Below are 20,431 nucleotides of genomic sequence, written 5' to 3'. Positions count from 1 at the left end.
ATGGCCGCCACCACGGCCGCATGCAAGAGGAAGCTCCCCTCCGGCAGCCCAAACTGTTCCTGCAGCGTCTGGAAGGGGACCAGCGTCTCATCAAGATACAGATCCCCCACCACCTGCAGTCCCAGCTCCTCCCACTCCAGTAGCGGAGACCAATCGCCCCCATGCGGCAGCGCAGTCAGCATTCCTATTGGTATCTCCGGCGCATACGGTCGGGACGCCTTCGCTCTCCTCAAACTCCTTTGCCAACATAACCTGAGCGTCTTCTCCTCCATGGTGAGGCCTCGCAACTCCAGTCGCTGCTGCATGATAATGTAGGCCAGGACATGACGTTGTATACCCTGCTCTCGTTCGTGTTCTGGCCCTCTAAATACCCTAGCCACGTGCTGTGTGAGAACCTGATGCTGCGCGGCCAAGTAGTACAACTCAAAGTCGGGGACCGCCATCCCCCCCTCAAGCTTGGGACGAAGCAACGTGTTCAATGCTACCCTACGGCGACCGTGCCCCTAAAGGAAATCGATGATCAACGTCCGCAGGTCCTTAAAGATCCGCTGAGGGATCCAAATGGGCAGCGTGCGAAAGTAATACAATAGCCGCGGGAGCGCTACCATCTTCAGCAGAGCTATTCTACCCAACACTGACAAAGGGAGGGAGGCCCAAAAAGACATACAGCCCGCAGCGCTCTTATACACCGCCCAATATTACCCTCCAATAAGTTCACGACCTCGTGGTAGATTCGGACTCCCAAATAAGTAAAGCAAGATGGCTCCCAGACCACCCCTATATCGCGAGAGGGGCACGGCGCGTCCGCCCTGAGCGGAAAGACACAAGTCTTCGTCCAGTTAACCCTGAGGCCCGACAACCGACCAAACTCGGACAGCATATCCATCGCCCCCTCCATAGCCCGCTCCGCATCCGCCATGTACAGCAGCAGATCGTCTGCATACAATGATATATAGTGCGACTGCCCGCCTCTGTCGATCCCCGTGTACATGCCTCCCGACCTGGCGCGCGCCGCTAATGGTTCCATCGCTAGTGCGAACAGCAGTGGGGAGAGGGAACACCCCTGTCTCGTCCCCCTACAAACTGGATAAGCCGCGGATACCAGAGTGCCCAGGCGTACTCGCGCTGTAGCCGAGGAATACAACACCTTCGTCCATCTACGAAACCCCTCGCCAATGCCAAACTTTACTAGGACTTCGTCTAAATAGACCCACTCCAGACTATCAAAGGCTTTCTCAATATCCACAGATAACACCGCCTGGGCACCGTCCGCTTCCGTTGCGCCGTCCAATATCCCAATCAGACGACGAACATTAAGCGCCGTGTTCCTCGTAGGGATAAACCCCGCTTGGTCCCTCTGCACTAGTCTGGTCATATGCGGGCTAACCTGGTGGCCAAAATACGGCTCAATATCTTGTAGTCCACTGTCAACATGGACAACGGCCTACTATACGATCTTACATCAGTCGCCTCTCTGCCGGGTTTCAACAATGGCACTATCAACGCCTCCCTCATTGATCTGGGCAGACTCCCCAGCCTGTGATCCTCCCCATACACCACCAGTAATCTAGGCGCCAAGCTATCTACATACTTCTGGTAAAATTCAATTGGCAGGCCATCTACCCCGGGCGTTTTATTCCTCGCCATATGTTTAATGGCCGCCCTAATCTCGGCGAGCGTGATAGGTCCCCCCAAGTCCTTCGCATCGTCGTCATCAAGCACCGGAAGCTGCATCGAATCTAAGTATGCACTGATCTCCCAGGCCTCCACCCCCAATTGACTCTCGTACAGCTCAGCATAATAGGTCCGAAAGCATTCCATCACCGCTGTTTGTGAATAAACCATCTCCCCCAGTGTATTTTTCATGCTCAAGATTGGGCAGCCTCTGAGTTCAGGATTAGCGAGCCTGGCCAGTAGTGTGTCTACCTTATCCCTTTCAGCATGCGCTTTAATGGCATATTGTCTGTAATCATAACTCCGCAGCCGTTCCGTTTCGGTAGCCACCACCTTCTTGGCTTCCAATAACCGGGCTTGTAAGTCCGGTCGGTCCGGTCTACGCCGTTCCAGATCCCTCAACTTCTGTTCCGCTCTGTCAAGCGCATTCAACACCGACGTTCGGGCATTCGAAAACCTACCCATGCACACTCCTCTCACCACCACTTTCATCGCGTCCCATTCAGTGGACCTACAAGTTGCTGTCCCCTCATTCTCATCAAAGTATTGGTCTATGCCCTGTTGGACCGCATCACTAACCACCGAGTCCTCCAAGGTGTCGGGCCGGAGCCGCCATGTTGGAATCGCGGATCGCGCACGCTGCCATTGTACGTGCGCCAGCAAAGGATTATGATCCGAGATGGTCCTGGCCAGGTACTCCGTATGGGAGACCAATGTGGCTAGGGACCCACTGCACAGGACCGAGTCGATCCTAACATATAGAGCGTGGAGGGCCGAGAAAAAGGAGTAATCCCTGCTACCCTGGTGTTGCTCCCGCCACACATCCAGCAGTCCCCATCTTTCCTGCCAATCCTTCCTGTGTGCGGCTAGTCTACGTACTGGGGAATCGACCAGTGGTGGGTGAGACCTATCTAAGGCTACATCCGTGATTGAGTTAAAGTCCCCTCCCAGAATCACAGGACCCGCCAAGAAAGAGGCCAGTGAGCAGGATAAACCATCAAAAAAGCGAGCCTGGTCAACATTCGGTGCATATACACAGCATAAGACCACATCCCGACCATACAACCTTCCCTCCACCGCCACATATCTACCCTCAGGATCCACCAGTTGATTCAACATCTGGAACGGTACCCCCGCTCGTACCCATATCAGTACCCCTCTAGCAAACGCGGAGTAAGTGGTTCCAAAGACCTGACCTCGCCATCTCTTCTGTAACGCAGTGCATTCCTGTTTCGTTAAATGAGTCTCCTGCAACATGGCAACCTGGACCCCCCGCCTCACCAAATAAGCATGCACTTTGTGGCGTTTGACCATAGTTCGCAGTCCTCGGACATTCCATGTTAGGCATTTCAAGTTAGGTAACGTCCCCATACCAACGCAGAACGATCCAGTTCAGGTGTAGCCATTCATTGCCCACATCGTAGCAGTTGCCCCCCCCCAAAAGAATCATAGAAAAAACTCCCCAAACCCCACTCCCCAGGACAGAGCCTACAAACCCAATTTCATCCCTGATCCAAACCTTGAACAAAACACACATCCAACTAATCTGTGGTCGCCACCACAGAAGGCCTTAAGGGCCCCGAGGGGGTGAGTTATCGCCGACCCCGGGCAGGCGGAGCCCGCGCCCCGCGCCTTCCATCCCGCCATGTTGATGCCACACCCTACCTGGCAGCCCTTCTATTACCAACAGAGCACCTCCCAGCAAGAAATACAGTGTCCCAAGTCCCATACATGAGTCAGCCATGAAAGATCTCGTCGGATGTCTGGGGGGTGACCACCGGGCCCTTCGAGCTCTCCGCCTCCGATAATTCCTCTCCAGTCCTGCCGCCGTCCTCGCCAGAGTCCGTCACAGCCAGGTCACTCTCCTGTTGCGATCTCGTGATGCTCGCCGTCGCTGCCAGCGCCCCTCTCTTGTCCGCAGCCATTTGAGCCTCCCGTTTCGCTCTCTGAAGCTTGTTGCGGGAGCGAATCCGTTGTGATTTCCGGACCTGAAGCGGTTTAGGCCTCTCTCGCTGACTTTTGCCAGTCCTGTCCGTGCCGGCGCGATACAATTCTAACCATGACCACGCTTCATCAGGAGTCTGGAAAAATTGAGTGTTCCCATCCAGGATGACTCGCAGCTTGGCCGGGAAGAGCAATGAGTACTGGATGCCCACCTCCCTCAGCTCCTTTTTCACCGCCAGAAAGGATGCTCTATTCTTCTGGACCGCCTGTGTATAATCCGGGAAAATCGTGACTCTGCTATTTTCCACCTCGTAGGGGCCCGAAGATCGAGCTTTCTGAATTAACAGGTCCCGATCTTTATAATGGAGGAGCTTCACCACCATCGGTCTAGGGGAGCGGCCAAGCGCTGGTGGGCGAGCCGGCACCCTATGTGCTCGTTCTAACGTAAAGAAGGAAGTGAGGCCCTCCGGTGCCACCACCGTCCGGAACCAGTTCTCCATGTAGGCCACCGCATCCTCCCCTTCAATTCTCTCCGGCAGGCCTACGACCCGCACGTTGTTCCGTCTATTGCGGCTTTCGACATCCTCCGCACGTCTCTCCAGCGTGTCCAAACGGTTCAGGATGTCCGTAATCTTATGTTCCGCGGTCACCACCGCCAGTTTCAGGTCTAAAAGCAGCTACTCATGGTACTTTACCTTGTCCGCCAGCTTGGCATGATCCGCCCTCAGGAGACCCAGCCCCGTAGCGACCTGCGCAATGTCCTGCTGCAAGGCCTCCTTGGTCGAGGTGATGGCCTCCAGAATAGTATCCAGGCGCCGGTTCAGTCTCTGCTCCTGTTCCATCATCAGCGGGGAGGCCTCACCGACCTGGGATAGCGCGGTCGAATCCTCCCGGCCCTGCTCCGTGATGGCCGCTCCTCCCGCAGCCGCCATCTTAGGTGCCCCTGTCGTCGTCGCACGGACAGGCCCGATCCTCACCAGGGCCCGATATCCCCTGCCCGGGGGACGTGCGCACCAACGGTGATCGTGGTAGAGTGCCTTCGCTGTGCCTGCAACTCAAAGAACCAGGGGTGCCAGAGCCGCCCGCTCCACTGTCGCCAGAACCGGAGGGAGGGGGGTTGGGGGGAGGTAGAAACGAGTGCGCACACCCAGTACACCAGTCCAATGTTGGCCTCCGAACCACCAGCTCCACAGGTCTGTGCCAGCAAGCCCCCGTAACTCCGATCTCGCATAGGCGGGCCACCCCGCAGGCCGATGCCAATCCTCCTCAGTTTCGGTTCAGAGACCCTCTCCGCCGCCATTTTCTTAGCACTCCGGGCAACACCTCGGGCGTCGTCACTCAAGGTCTCAGTGGCACTAGCGGTCCCCCAAGAGCTCTCAACCGCTCTCCAGTGGTTCCCCAACACCTCGCATGCCAGTTGCGCCGATCAGGGGTCTCCCCGGGTGTAGTTTTCAGGAGAAAAAGCGGGACCCTGCGCGGAGCTGCAAGCTCACGCCGCCATCCCGATCGGCGTCCAAGCCACGCCCCCAAACCAATCTAACAGTTGATGCATATGAGCACTATCACCCAAAGGAGGAGTCACCTTACCTCATGACTGGAAAGACTTCTTCGAAGAAAAACAACTTGCAAACATCCGGACCCAACCCTAGATGGCAGGTGTATGCATAGCATGTGTATCTACAGCACACGTGCCTCGACCATGTTGTTCTTTACATGTCAAGGAAAACCGCTTTTTGTGACGATGCTGAGTTTACAACCCATCCACCTCTAGTCTTATTATCCACTTTGAGTTAAACCAGGGATTTATAGCGGATTCAGCTGATGCCACTTTTACTATGGGTTAGCATTTGGCTGAACAAAGCAGCTAAACTTTGTAAGGAAATTATACTCGACTGCCTAATGTTGGACGAGGCCTATTCCACACCTTGGTTGAGTTGTATATACGGGAAACTTTTGGATCCCTGCGTTTATCCTACTGGTTCACTGAACCCAGTTGTATTCCCAAAAACACAAAGGAGGAGGTAAGGACACTTTTTAAGGACTATAGTGCAAACACAAGACTGAAAATTGTGTTTCGAAACCCTCGTTTTACATTACTGTAGACGTTTACACACAGGTGAATCTCCCTTGTACTTACCTCTGGATTTGTCAAGATGGGAGCGGCCACTTCTCTTTCACTTCAGAGCAGGGGAAATTCCTAGGTTACTTATTTTTTTTTTTTAAGTTAGCTCCAGAGGGAAACATAGTATCTACCTGTCCCTGGGACAATCACTCTGCACAATCACTATTGCACTTTATGTTCTTTTGCAAATTGCACAGTCCAGCACTAAAGCACTTTTTGACACCTCTATTATGGAGGCTAGGTTTTCGATGCTGTAGACCAGCTCTCCTCCATTTATAATTCCTAAGTTTTACTGAAGCTGTGTACTGTGTCAGTGCCTTTTTGAAAGCAGTCATTAGGCTTAGAAAAACTATGATAAGATAATTTGTTAGAATCATACATGCAATGTGATTTAGTATACGGAGTCTAGTTGAGATGTTTTGGTTTAATTTTGGGGGATAGTAGGAGCGCATAGCAGACCCATTTTAAGGTTTTTGTTCTCTCCTTTCCAATAATTCTTTTTAAACCTTGACCATTTTCTATACAAGTGCACTGGTGCTTTTTGCTTATTTTAAGTATGGTTCTTTGAAGTATTATGGAATTCGAAAGCTGCTTATGAATATATATCCATTTAAACTGTTCTTAATGTAAGATAATTTTTAAATGTTATGTTTGATCATGGCTATTTGCAATATTTCTATGTACATTCATGGTCTATTTTTTGATCGGACCAAATAAAGATATTGTTGTGGGTGATGAAGGTGCTGTCAAATGTGATAACGAAGAAAAAGGCGGCTCTGTAAGATAAAATATTTGCCTAGGATCACACAATTTGAGATCAATTTACCGGTCAAGTACATTGCAGTTCGGTCGAGTAGATTATTCAAGTTACTAGACCTGCAGATCTAGTAACTTTTTATGATTTTTCAAGGACTGATAACAGGAATTACCTTTTATTATAAAGTTACATTAACTGCATAGCTTTTCCAATAACATATCAGTGTAAGCAAATCAACTCACTTACTGAACTAACTGCGTTCCGCACATCAGATGTTAAATCACAAGAGGTCCTCTCATTCTTATGTGGCTCGAATCATTAGGTGAATAAATATATAGGTTTTTACAGAGCTTCAAAGTTGTAATTCAGTTGTATAAAGTGACCTTTGATTACTACATTCATTTTATTGTTAATATTAATCCATTCATGCTCTTTTATAGGTTTGGATTTAAGTGTCTTAGAGCAACTTAAACACACACACAGATGGCAACTTATTTGTTTGGTGATCTGAAAAATATGAGCAATTACTATTTATTGAACATGCTTTAAAGTGAAATTAATAATAAGCCTGCTGGTTCTCACCTAAAGCTTCGATTATCTTTTTCTGTATGTCAATTTTTTCTTCCTTGTTTGCCTTCTCTTCTTTCTTCCTAAAGGTATCACAATCCATATACTGATTTTTCGCACTTTCATACCTTGGAGAGAGACAAGAGGGATGCCATCAAATTTCAATCTGTTTAAAAGGTAATGGATGTAGAGAAATCCTGTATTGTGTCAGATAAACGAGAGTCAGAAGAAATTTGCAAAAATATTGGGATGGAGAAACATAAGCAATGGAACACCGTGGGTTGGCAAGGCAGGCAGTCTATGTTGAGTTAATTGAAGAAAGATTACCTGATGTAAGACCTTGCATCGTAAAGGATGGGACAAGGGTCTCTGCTGTGACATAAATAGGTAATGTATAACCTTCTAGGGTAAAGAACCGGATAGGGAATGCATCCAGATGACAAATATAGATTTGCCAAGGGGAAGTGTTTGACTGGGAATCTATGGTGTCCCATAAAGAAATGCGAGAAACTCAAAGATAGGAAAGACTGAAGGATCATGTAGAATGAGGAAAATCAAATACCAATGCTCCTATCTTTAAATACTTTGATGATTTAAATAGCGGTATTACTTATATTCATATAGATAAATAATATACCAATGCTCCGAAAATGCAGCAAAGTCAGAAGTCACAAAGAATAGGAACACTAGTGAAGGAAATTACAACACTAGATAATATAATAATATAAAGAAAGAACATGGAGAAAAAAAGATAAATAAAGAATATTAAAAACGATTAAAATGAGGAGCACAATATAATGAGACAATTATTAAAGAAGAAAGAGTTATGGCTAAATAAGAAAGAAGATAGATCAGAAAGGAAAGCACTCTTAACAAATGCTGTCTGGAAAGATAAAACGAGGTACATAAGGGAAAGAACACAAAATAGGTATTAAATAAAAAATAAAATACATAATGAAGAAAGACAGTTAACAGGAAAATGAAAGAGAAAACTAAGATAAATAAATAGAAAAGAATAACATTGAAGGAAAAACTCAACCAGTCTTGAGTGACGAGTGGCACATCTCCAACGAAGAATGGTCACTCATGGTTAAATATTTCTACATCCCTTGGGCAAACTAAATATTTCTCAGGATATATAAAAGCTAAAGCCAGGTTGTTAGCATCTAATTAGAAGATGGTGTAAACCGTACGAGATGTATTCACCCCAGGGGCACTATTTCAAACATTAGACTGTAGTGTGAAATACGTTACTATAATGGCCTCTTTTTCCTTTGTTTATGCTGATCTGTTAAACAACAATATTTTTACCTGCTTAGCATGCTCTTCACATCCTGTGGAGAGAAACACAAACAGATCAACTAATAGAGATTACACTCACAACAAAATATATATTTCTAAAACATGCATATATAGGTACATGTAATTATACACAAATATAAAAATATATATTAATAGTTGACACAAATTTTTATTACTGACCATCACTTATCCACCTCACGAATGCATTAAACCCAATAGAACTCTAGAACAACATCAAAATACACTTGTATAAAAAGGGATGCATGCTTGTTCTTAGGGATCCGATTAGTTCAGATGCACTATTATATCAATACTGCTTGCTGTGTTACTGGTTTCTTGGCTCCTCTTAAGACTCTGTGTGGTTCAGTGCACTTCCCTAGGCCACCTGCCCTCTCTCCTGAGGAGCATCAAAAACAAGGTGTTTGATGGAGTACATGAATTAATCTCAGCCGCTGGCATTGTGTGCAAATTAGCGTAGACTGGGATCCGGCCCGAGTAATTAAGCAACAGAATGGCATGCTCTCGCATGCCTCTCGTGAACCACTTAACTGTCTACGCTGTCCCTCTCTTAGAAGACCTATATCAAATAAGTAAACACGTTGATCTATACAAAGTGACATGCTTCTCAATAATACATATCTAACACTGAAATAACAACTACATATATCGATATGTGTTTGCAATGATATACCTCGTATTTATGAATGTTACAATGATTAAATGTTGTGTATAATTTTCTGCTACTTTGCTGAATTAACAACTGTAATAGCGGATGCTCTATGACTAAATCCATAAAATTCCCCTATTCCATTTGATATAACATGTTTTTCCACTAAACATGATTCGATCTGAATATCAATGACATAATTGCCTGCTATATTCGGCAATCCGCTGACTAGTCCAATATGGCTGCCAAGTGCAGTCTCATTTCGATTTCCAAACACTGCCTTTAAAACGAGAGAGCGGTCAGTAACAACCTGTGGCTCCGTACTGACGAGACGCTCTTTGACTCCACTTCGCCGTGATATTAGGTAAGAACATTGGAACCGAACTTTAAATCCACATGCGCTTAGGACAATGCTGTCACTGTTGCATGCCTTGCGAACCGTCATAACGCTAGTAACTTCGGAAGCGTTTAGACACTCGTGTATGCGCTCAGGACAATGCTATCACCGTTGCATGCCTTGCGAACTGTCATAACGCTAGTAACTTCGGAAGCGTTTAGACATTCGTGCATCTAACGCGTGTACATCTCTCTCTCTTTTTAACTTTTGGATAGGCGGTGCAGGACTGATGACTGCTCGTTATTCTGCTTAATTCAACTTAAACTGGCTCTAATTGCTCCATATTGATCCCGGTGATTGACAAGATTCTACCCCATTCACACCGGGTAAGATTAATCCTTTAGCACTATGTGGCTAGTCTATCAAAATATAGACAAGATCTAGAGAATATTTATTATTTTTTCAGATGATCTCTGCTTTGCAAAGTACCTGTGCTCTATGAGTGAAGATTCGACTTCACGTCCGGCTTTGATTAAAATATGAAGTCAGTTTTCTAACAACTAGTAGGTATGTTCTTCAATAACTAAATAGGTCTTCCTCTGTCCACCTTAAAATGCAGACCCAACATGCTTGACTTTTTTGTTTTAGTCATGTTATAAAGACACCCCGATCTACAAACGAATCCCTTATGTGATGAAGTGGCAGTACTTTTGCAAACAGGTATTTAGATTTTCCTGATAATATAGATTGAAATGCACAAAACTGCATTGGGCTAAACATGGTTTCATATAACATCCGTTGTACAACACCATCAACTGAATAATTAAATAACTATGTTCTAAATATATATGAAGAATCATGGAGTCATTATGCATGGGAGGTAAACCTTCACCCATGATTTATGTTATGCACCTATAAGACTGATACTATAAATGTTGATGAAACAATCACATCTGACTTAATTGAGTTATCTGATATGTAGTGATGGACCTTGATGAAATGGAGGCTATCTTTCTTAACGGTTAAATAACCCTATTTGTTTTTTCCTATTGAACCAGAAGAATATGGTCCTGAATCCGTTTGGATAAACTGTGTAGATAATATCATAAACAATTTGTTTGTTTTGGACAAGGTTGTAGGAATTACTGGAATTTTTTCTGTTTTTAGGTTAATGAATTCCATGTTCACACTGTTCTTAGATAAATGAACCCTATTTTCATATTGTGTTTATGTTGTACATATTATGGCATTGTCTTTTGTCATCATTGTGAAGTTTCATTGTTTTGTCACCAGGGTGTAACGAATATAGTCAGTGTAGTATTGTAACTGTCAATATCCTTTGATTTTCAGATTACAATATCTCTATACAGATCACAATTGATAACAGTCCTGAGGATGGTTTCAGCAATTAATTCCTAAGAAACCGAAACGTCGACAGCACATCTTATCCCTTTCTTTGTTTGATTCAATGTATTTTGGGATTGGTGTTTTTTAGGTTCTGTTGAGTCACTTAGTAATTTACTTATGTGTGTACCCACAGTCCTAAATCGTATTTGTTTACTTATTTGTATATGAAGCTGTTTTCCTTTAATGAACTATTTGATAAAAATATTTTTTCGTATACACCTTGTGTCTTTGTTTATATGTTATATGTTGACAATACGAACTATTTATTGTTTTTGTATTAAGATAATAGATTTTTGATTAGCTCACTCTAAGGACGATCGATTGGTATTTTTTAAAATAACTTGAACTAATAAATATAGACCAAATAAAGTCCCTTGAAGGCACCTTCACCCTTTTACTTTCATTACCCAAGCCCTCAAGGGTATTCCGGGTCGCTCACTTCCTTGATAATCATCTCTCTCCTGAGGAGCATCAAAAACAAGGTGTTTGATGGAGTACATGAATTAATCTCAGCCGCTGGCATTGTGTGCAAATTAGCGAAGACTGGGATCCGGCCTGAGTAATTAATTCAATCATTCCATCCATCATCTTTTTGTATGCTTTAGTTTGTTGCACTACGTGGAAAAGGTGTGACCAGACATGGGTCCCGTTTTCATTATGCAACCAAGCACACCCTGCTGCACACAGCCAAAAGTCATGTATTGGCAGAATGTCGTGTGCCTGTTGGGGAGATGGGTGTGATAGTGGTCATAGGTTGGGCACCAGCGGGTGTTGAGAACTATCAGAGGTTGGGCACAAGGCCTCGCAGGAGTCCAAATGCATGCTCAATGGGTGGTTGGGTGTCCTCTGCGAAGAAAAGCAATGCACAGTGTGGGTGCTGTATGGGGGTTGGACACAGGGCCGGATAAAGTTGGGCAAGGGTGAGGATTGAGCACCCGCAGCCAATTGGACGCCATCCCTGGTCAATTGGCAGGAATTGCAGCAAACCCCCTCCTCTCTTCCCCCAGGCATGACCACGGTCCATACGCAAGGTGGTTGTCACAGGTTGCCCAAAGAGGTCGGGTCTATGATCAACTTTCTTTATGATAAAAAAAACACAGATGATAACTGCCAAATTATAGTTAGCTCAATAAACTGGAACTGGAGAATTTCTGTGTTTTTTCACTTTTTAAAAGTTAGTTGTTATCTCATTTCAACACCCACCTATAAAGTCACTTTACCCCATTATAACATTCTCGGGCATTTCTTTGTGTTTTTCAAAGAAAGCTAAGATCTTATTCCATAAAAAAGTCTCTTTTACCTATGTTTATTCAATAAATATATATTTGCATATTACCTTTATATTTTATTTTTTATGATAAGCCAATACTTTATAATATACATTTTACCAAGCAGCGTTTTTCAGCAAGCAAACAGTTCCTAAGCCAGAAGGAGGGAGAGGAAGAAAAACGACAGATAGCAAACTATATACTTATAGAGATTATATACAGTCGTAGTGGTCTATACTTTGTCATTTCTATAAGCAACAAAAATACATATATATCAATTCATTGGTAATAAAAGAAAAGAGGGCACAAGGAAGGAAACATATTACCTCCTAGTAACAGCCAGTAGATAGTAATAGTTAGGAACAACTTTTCCCATAGAGAAAGAGTTTTTTGTTTTGGTAATAACTTTGGCCCTGTTTGACGAAACATTCCGAAATTTGGAAAACTAGTATGCAAATTAGTTCCCCTGCTTTTTGGAAAGTCTTGGGAGGATTCGTCAAGCGGGGAACGATAAAATGGTGGCGGGCCCAAAATGCTTTTTCCCCATGCAATGTCAATGGGAATTTTGCACATTTTAGATACAGCTACTGCTGATACCGCTTAATGGAATTACACCAAATTTGACAGAAAAATAGATCTTGGGCCAGAAAGAGTGCTTTTTGGAGTTATTAAAGGAACAAAAATTGATATCCTGGGTTGTGGATCCACCGCGGATCCACCCATGCGGAATTTGCAGATCAGGTTGAAAAGCAAGGCAGTGATTGGCTGGCATCAACCTGATAGGAAAGCTGCAGCTGCCATTGTCTTTGTCACATGGCCCAGGGGAGGAAAGAATAAAGTGTCAAAACACAGCAGGGGTCAGTATCTGAGGTTGCTCCTTCTCTGGAGCGTTTGAGCATCACACCCCAGTGGAGGCGACAGTGGCATGCTTAAAAAATTAAGTCCTATCCAAGGACTATGCAGTGCTGTTCCGTGCAATGTTAGGTGTTGAAGTGTGCAGTCTGTGGGGGCAGGGTGTTAATGTTGACCAATCCAGTTGATTGCATGCCATGGCAATGCTTAGCAGAATAGTGGGGTTTAGGGCGCATGTCAGGTTGGACCGGTCTTTGGCTATGGCCAACCCGACATTCAGGTTCTTCAAACCAGCGCTCTGTTTAGGAGCCTGAAGGAATCACAGCGCAGTCCCCCTGGTCTCCTCAGGAGTATTGAGTTTGCCTGCTCGAACCAATCCAGGTTTTGATCTGATGAACCTTTAAGTATCAGAGCAAGGCCTGGATTGGTTTGGGCAGACTAGCCTGTCCCAGCGAGCCTGTGCTTTCTTTTTTTAATTTTGATTTTGAGCAGGTATAATACAAGGATTAAATAAGAATAAAGAGAATAAAGTTCATCTTGCCCGCCACAAACAAGCATTTCATAATTATATAATAGCAATATGTAAAAAAAAACAAAAATATAATCTTTCCCCCCTTCTTGAGCAAAAAGCCATGCAATCATTCATTTAAATGGCCGGTGGTAAAATACAGCATCTTAAATTCACACATTTCATAAAATATTACAAAAATCCAAATTCATATCACATAATTAGCTAGTTATTGAATGAAGAATGGAAAGACAAGTAAACAGATATCTGACAAGACCCCCTAAAATCCCCATAAGTTAAATAATTTGACCATAGTCAATCTTTTTTACCCTGGAGGTGTTAGACCCCAACATACCAACAATTGACCACAGGTGCTAAACCATCCTACCTTCCCCTTACCATATTTTCTGGAATTTGGAAACTGTCCCAATCCGCAAGGCATGGAGCGCTTGCCTTGCTTTAACCTGCTGCATCTCTTATACTTACTGGTCATAAGAGGGAACTTCTCTCCATTTCCATTTCTGAAGAATCAATGATTTGGCCACTAAGGTCGATAGGAATATAACTATTTCTGATGAATTGTCTGATTCACCAAGCTACATGTCCCAAATAGGTCCCCCAATGGCTCTGATGCCATTACGTTTTTGTCCTTTGCCTCAACCCATTCAAAAACTTTGCTCCAATACTTACATAATTCTGGGCAAATAAAGCTTATCCTTTCTAACTTAGCTGGTGTATAATATAGTAGATGTTTTGTGAAAAAAACGTCATCCTCTCGAAAGTAGCACCGCTAATGGCCTTATGAACCCATAGATTATAAGTATTCCAAAGTGAGGGTTCTCTCTTACAAACAGCAGTGGATGTACTCAATTATTGCTAGGGCAGCAGGCATCACCTAGGGAGACAGTTGTTTCAGCAGAGTATCATACCATTTACCAACTCCAACTTGTCCAGAAACATAAAATTCATAGCTTAATGCAGAAGTTGGAGAATCCCCTGGGGGTGTCTTATCATGCACAAAAAGCTGTAGTGGAGAATATGATAAAAAAAAACACCCCATCGGAGATTGCTGGATTGCCCTCTTGTAGCGGTCTCCAGGGCCTCATGGTTCCAGCTGTTAAAAAGACCTTAAGCCTACGAATCCCTGCTTTCTCCCACTTCTGAATGCACCCTCTTCCTAATGGAAGGCCTAACAAATTACACTGTTTCAATAGGATAGTTGGATGAAATTGAGGAAAGATGTAAACCTCCGTCAGTTGGTTAAATCTCCAGACCACCACCAAGGGAAATTTGTACTTGCACCATTTTGGGAGTTTAGGAATTTTGAAGAAGGGGAAAGCTTGATATCTGCTTTGCTTAACATACAGTTAAGATAACAATTCTTCATGGGATTTTCAGAGGTTGCTGCCCACACACACTAATCTAAGAAATAAGCTTGAAAATAAAGTGTTATGTTTCATACAGGTGCCCTATATAGGCTCAGGTAGCAACCAGACCTTTCACCTATATTCCCCTGACGTTACACTACATAACGGTTCTTAGTACTAACCTTTTACCTAGTTACTGTAATGCCTAAATGACATCTCTCTCCCGCTGGGGCTGGTCTGATCTACGTCAAATGTAATACCACGGGGGCACACCTTATATAAGCAAAAGAAAAGGGAGGCACTAGACGTGCCTATACCATGGTGCCCATGCACCATGCGACCGACGTGCAGACAATGAGCTGTGGCAGATTGCTAGCGCCTACAATCAGCAATGGCTACCTCCATGTTTTGGTGAATTACGCTTCAGCAGTTTCCAACCTCTACAAATATTGAAGTGTTAGCCGTATCAACTCTAGCAGTACTTAGTTTACTATAGGAAAGATGTAAACCTAGGCTGCTTTGGTCCGGACGCTGATCTAAGACGGTGTTACAGACATTAGACAACGCAAGTGTTGACTCGACAAACGCAGAATGCCGAAAATTCTACCCAGACCGCCAAAAGTAATTCAAACAGACCATTGGCAACAGGAAAGTTTTGCCTTGCCATACGTTAACGGTGAAATCATACCAAGAGCACACATTGAAACTTTAGCCCATCGTTGGCATATATTTTTCTGAGGCATTCATTATCGATCCAGACTCATTGGTCAAAGGTCCTTAGCCGATTTCATCTTGTGGGTCTTCAGTCTACATATGAACCTTTTTGTCCTGAAGATGGTCCACTAGATCTTTCACAAGACAGGACCAAAACATCGACATACCTAGCGCACAAGTTACTTACCTTCGGTAATGATATATCTGTAAGAAACAGTAGTTAGTATTAGATTCCTTAACTTAGAATATCCCCAGGCGTCAGACTGGATCCGGAAAAATGTGCGTAGCAGTACCCCTGCTCGTCGGTAAGCGTCGTCTGCGGCTCCACGTCCGTCGTCGTTGGCGCCGGGATGACGTCATCGGAGTACTTAGACGCCGCTCTCGCGCGCTGATGTCAGTTTTTATACACAGTTTTTCTGCGCCAGAAACGCAGAGCCATGATAAAAACCAACACTGGTGCCATAAAAACTAGGGCCCTGAAAGGGAATGACCTTAACCCTAGATATCGGTTCGCAGAACGAGGAGGATGGGTGGGGCGGTAAGGAATCTAATACTAACTAGTGTTTCTTACAGATATATTGTTACCGAAGGTAAGTAACTTGTGCATCTGAAAGAAACAGGTAAGTATTAGATTCCTTACCTTAAAATAGATACCCCAGCAATACCAACCCCGAGGTGGGTCTGCGAACCAATGATCACACCAGAAAGTCCTGGAGAACGGAACAGCCGAAAAAGCCATCTCTCCGGACTTGGCTGTCCAGGCAGTAGTGTCTTGCGAATGTGTGCAGCGAGGCCCACGTAGCTGCCTGACAGATGTCCTGCAAGGGGACTCCCCAACCCAGGGCAGTAGTAGCCGGCGTGGCCCGAGTGGATTGGGCACGTAGCCCCACAGGAGGCTCCTTTTAAGCCAGATAGTAACAAGCCTTGATGCACAAGACGACCCATCGAGAAATGGTCCGTTTGTGCACCGCCTGTCCCCTTCTAGCGCCCACGTAACCAACAAAGAGTTGGTCATCTACCCGGAACTGGCCTGTGCGATCCAGATAATATGAGAGCACAGACGGTGGAGCCTCTCTTCCTCTTTCGAGGGATGTGGAGGCGGAAAGAAGGTGGGAAAGGTGATGGACTGCCGATGTGGAAGGCTGTGACTACTTTGGGCAGAAAAGAGGGTCGCGTCCGCAACACAACTTTGTCTGGATGGACAGAAAGGAAGGGAGGTTGAGAAGAAAGAGCCTGGAGCTCACTCACTCTCCTGTCAGAGGTGATGGCAACTAGGAATGCAGTCTTAAGAGTAAGGAGACGAAGAGGACAGTTATGAAGTGGCTTGAAGGGAGCGCATATCAGATAAGTCCAGAACAAGGTTCAAGTCCAATTGAGGCATCACGAAAGGAACAGGAGGAAACATATGAGTGATGCCCTTCAAAAACCTATTTACAACCGGGGACTTGAACAAAGAGGGCTGATCAGGGAGCCTTAAGAGGGGTGAAATGGCCGAGAGGTAGCCCTTTAGAGTGCCCCGAGCAGAGCCCTGCTGGGCAAGAGGAAGAAGAAAGAGGAGAACCTCTGAAAGAGGGGCAGAAAGGGGATCCACAGCCTTTGCTGTGCACCATGCCACAAATTTGTTCCACCTGCAGGCGTATACCGATTTTGTGGAGGGACGCCTGGCTGCCAGAATCACATTACAGACTTCAGGAGGCAAGTCAAATGGCCTCAACTGCCGCCGCTCAATCTCCACGCATGTAAGTGGAGACTGGACAGGTTGGGGTGGAGGACGTCCCCTGCTGCTGCGACAGAAGGTCCTCCTGAGGAGGCAGACGAATGGGGGATCGACGGACATGCTGAGTAGCTCGGGATACCAGTATCTTCGCGCCCAGCCCTTAGGCACAAGGATGACTTGGGCCCGGTTGCGCCTGATCTTCTTCAGCACTTTGGGCAGAAGTGGTATAGGCGGAAAGGCGTACAACAGACTGCAACTCCACTTGCGATGAAAAGCGTCTCCGAGCGAGTGCCGCCTTCGAAATTCCAACGCGCAGAACTGATGACATTGCGCGTTCTTTTCTGTGGCGAATAGATCTAACCAAGGCTCTCCCCACTGCTGAAAGAGGCCTTGCGCCCAATTTGTGATCCATCATGCACCGACGGCTGAGTTCGTCTGCCCTGGCGATCAGGGAACCTGCCAGGTGTTGAACCACCAGGGTCACGCCCTGATGTTCCAGCCACTGCCAGAGGTGCAGAGCCTCCTGGCAAAGGGTCCACGACCCCACCCGCCCTGTTTGTTGCAGTATCACATGGCGGGTGTGTTGTCCGTGAACACTTGCACTACACTCCCCCGGACAGAGGGGAGGAATGCCGTCAGTGCAAGCCGGATCACCCGCAGCTCCAGAAGGTTGATGTGGAGCCGGGACTCCGCCGGAGACCAGAGGCCTCTGATCTCCGCCTCTCCCATGTGCCCCCCACCCCCAACCCTGGAAGGATGCGTCCGTCACAACTACGTGCTCCGGTTGGGGTAGGGAGAGGGATCTGCCGCTGACCCAATCGCGGTCCGTGAACCACCACTGCAAGTGTCTTGCAGTGCCCTCCGAGATCAAGACATGGTCAGACAAGTTGCCCTGATGCTGGCCCACTGAAACTTCAGGTCCCACTGCAGAGCCCTCATCCGCCACCTGGCGTGATACACCAGAAGGATGCAGGAGGCCATCAGCCCCAGAAGCCGAGACAGCGCTTTTGGAGGTGTCCGAAGCCATCAAAGAGACGCTGGATGCGGGAGGCAAAGCTATGCTTGTCATGCTTGATTTGTTGGCGGCCTTTGACACCGTCCCCCATGAGGGTCTCCTCGCCAGACTTCATGAGATCGGTCTGAGGGAGACGGTGCTCAGTTGGTTCAGATCTTTTCTGGCTGGCCGTCGACAAACGGTCTGGGCCTCACCCAGCTCTGCCGTGATGCGGCCTTTGGGAGTCGGAGTCCCACAGGGCTCCGTGTTGAGCCCGACTCTCTTCAACATCTTTATGACCCCTCTGGCGGCACTGGTGGAGTCTTTTGGGGCCCAGATCGTATCCTATGCCGACGACACCCAGCTCCTCTTTACGTGCAGGAAAGGAGAAGATTTTGACGGAGAGGGTATCCGTGAGTGCCTTGGGGCTGTTTTTAAATGGTTCCAGCTTAACAGCCTCAAGTGCAACTCAGATAAATCTGAGGTACTCTTCTTCGGCTGCCCTTTTGACCCAGACTGGCATGAATGGTGGCCTGCTAATATGTTTCCTCCAGCGCGCTCATCCCAGCTGGCAAAGAATTTGGGAATCAAGATTGACAATGGGCTGACGCTAAGATCCCAGATCCTTGCTCTGACGGGAACTTGTTTTGGCCTTCTCAGGATGCTCCGGAAGTTTCTCCCTCTGCTCTCAGAAGATCATAGGAAGACTACGGTGCAGGCCTTAATTTGTTCAAGATTGGACTACTCCAACGTATTATACCTTGGCCTGCCGGAGTATCTCCTGCAACGTATGCAGGTGGTCCAGAACACGGCCGCGCGGGCCATTTTTGGCCTTCACAGGCGAGCCAGAGTCTCTGGCATTTTGCAGTCACTCCACTGGCTGCCTATCCGGAAGCGGATAGTGTTTATGGCCTTGACCCTGGCTCACAAGGCTCTTTATACCTCGGGAGCTAAATATCTCCAAAAGAGGCTTGCCTTTTACCATCCGGCCTGATCTCTGAGATCTGAATCATTGTTCCTTGCTGTGGTTCCTCGAGTAAAAAAGGCCCGCATTGGAGGCCGCTCTTTTAGGTTGCGGGCACCACAGCTTTAAAATACTTTGTTCTTGGCATTACGCAGCACATCTAATTTACTGACTTTTAGGAAGGGCCTCAAAACATGGCTCTTTGCCCTTTAATGCGCTCTTTTTTTCTACTGCTGGGTCTGTACTTATTCTTACCGCTCTGTTTTATCTCATTGTGTTGTGTTTGTCTGTTTCTGGCTGTCAATAAAAGCGCCGGGACACTCCACTGGAGTAGCCGTGCGCTATAGAAGACAAATTTAACATAACATAACATAACAAGCCGCAGCGTCAACCTGACCGAGACTCGGGACAAAGGCTGAAAGATCGGAATCAGAGCCTGAATATCCTGAATCCGCTGTTCGGGAGGATAAACCCGAAACTGCGCTGAGTCTAGAACCGCTCCGATGAAGAGGAGCTTTTGAGAGGGACAAAGGTGCGACTTCGGCACATTGATAGAGAACCCCAGCAGGTGCAGGAGGTCGGCCGTAGTCTGGAGGTGGCTGACGACTGTCTGGGGCGAGCCCGCCTTCAACAACCAGTTATCGAGGTAGGGGAAGACTGAAACCCCTAACCTGCGCAGATGAGCTGCGTCCACCGCCATCACTTTCGTGAACACCCGTGGGGCGCTGGTAAGGCCGAAGGGGAGCACAGTAATCTGAAAGTGCTCTCGGCCTACCGCGAACCGTAGGTAAAGCTGGTGGGCCGGCAGGACGGGGATGTGGAAATAGGCGTCCTGCAAGTCCAACGCTACCATCCAGTCTCCTGGGTCTAGGGCAGCTAAGACCTGAGCCAAAGTCAGCATCTTGAACTTCTCCTTCCGGAGGAAGCCGTTGATGTTCCGGAGGTCCAAGATAGGGCGTAGGCTCCCTTTCCCCTTCTTGGGAACCGGAAAGTAGTGGGAGTAACAACCACACCCTACTTCTGGTCCAGGAACGCGCTCGATGGCCCCCTTGGCCAAGAGGGCCATACCTTCCTCTTGCAGACGTTGCAAGTGATCCACCGACACGCGGTGGTACTGCGGTGGCATGGCTCGAGGGGTCGCTTCAAAGGGGAGGGAGTAGCCCCTTCGGATGATTTGCAGCACCCACCTGTCCGATGTGATGGAGCGCCAGTGGAGGAGGTGATGGCGAACCCTGCCCCCCACTGGCGTGAAATGGAACTGAAAGCTCCG

General features: G+C 46.7%; 1 protein-coding gene across 1 annotated transcript in view; it reads right to left on the bottom strand.

The window, feature by feature from the left end:
* The window catches only part of LOC147717650 (E3 ubiquitin-protein ligase TRIM39-like), a 168,975-nt gene that overhangs the window by 105,335 nt on the left and 43,209 nt on the right, over positions 1 to 20,431 (bottom strand). Inside the window, exons 4-5 of the mRNA XM_086920544.1 lie at positions 8,376 to 8,398; positions 7,080 to 7,192 (exon numbers count right to left, since the gene is read on the bottom strand). Coding sequence (XP_086776670.1) covers positions 7,080 to 7,192; positions 8,376 to 8,398 — 136 coding nt within the window. The remainder of the gene's footprint in view (positions 1 to 7,079; positions 7,193 to 8,375; positions 8,399 to 20,431) is intronic.

This window comes from Lissotriton vulgaris, chromosome 5 (genome assembly GCF_964263255.1).
Source record: "Lissotriton vulgaris chromosome 5, aLisVul1.2, whole genome shotgun sequence".
NCBI lineage: Eukaryota > Metazoa > Chordata > Amphibia > Caudata > Salamandridae > Lissotriton > Lissotriton vulgaris.
The sequence above is the reverse complement of the archived record's forward strand: the minus strand, read 5'-3'. Positions and strand labels throughout refer to the sequence as shown.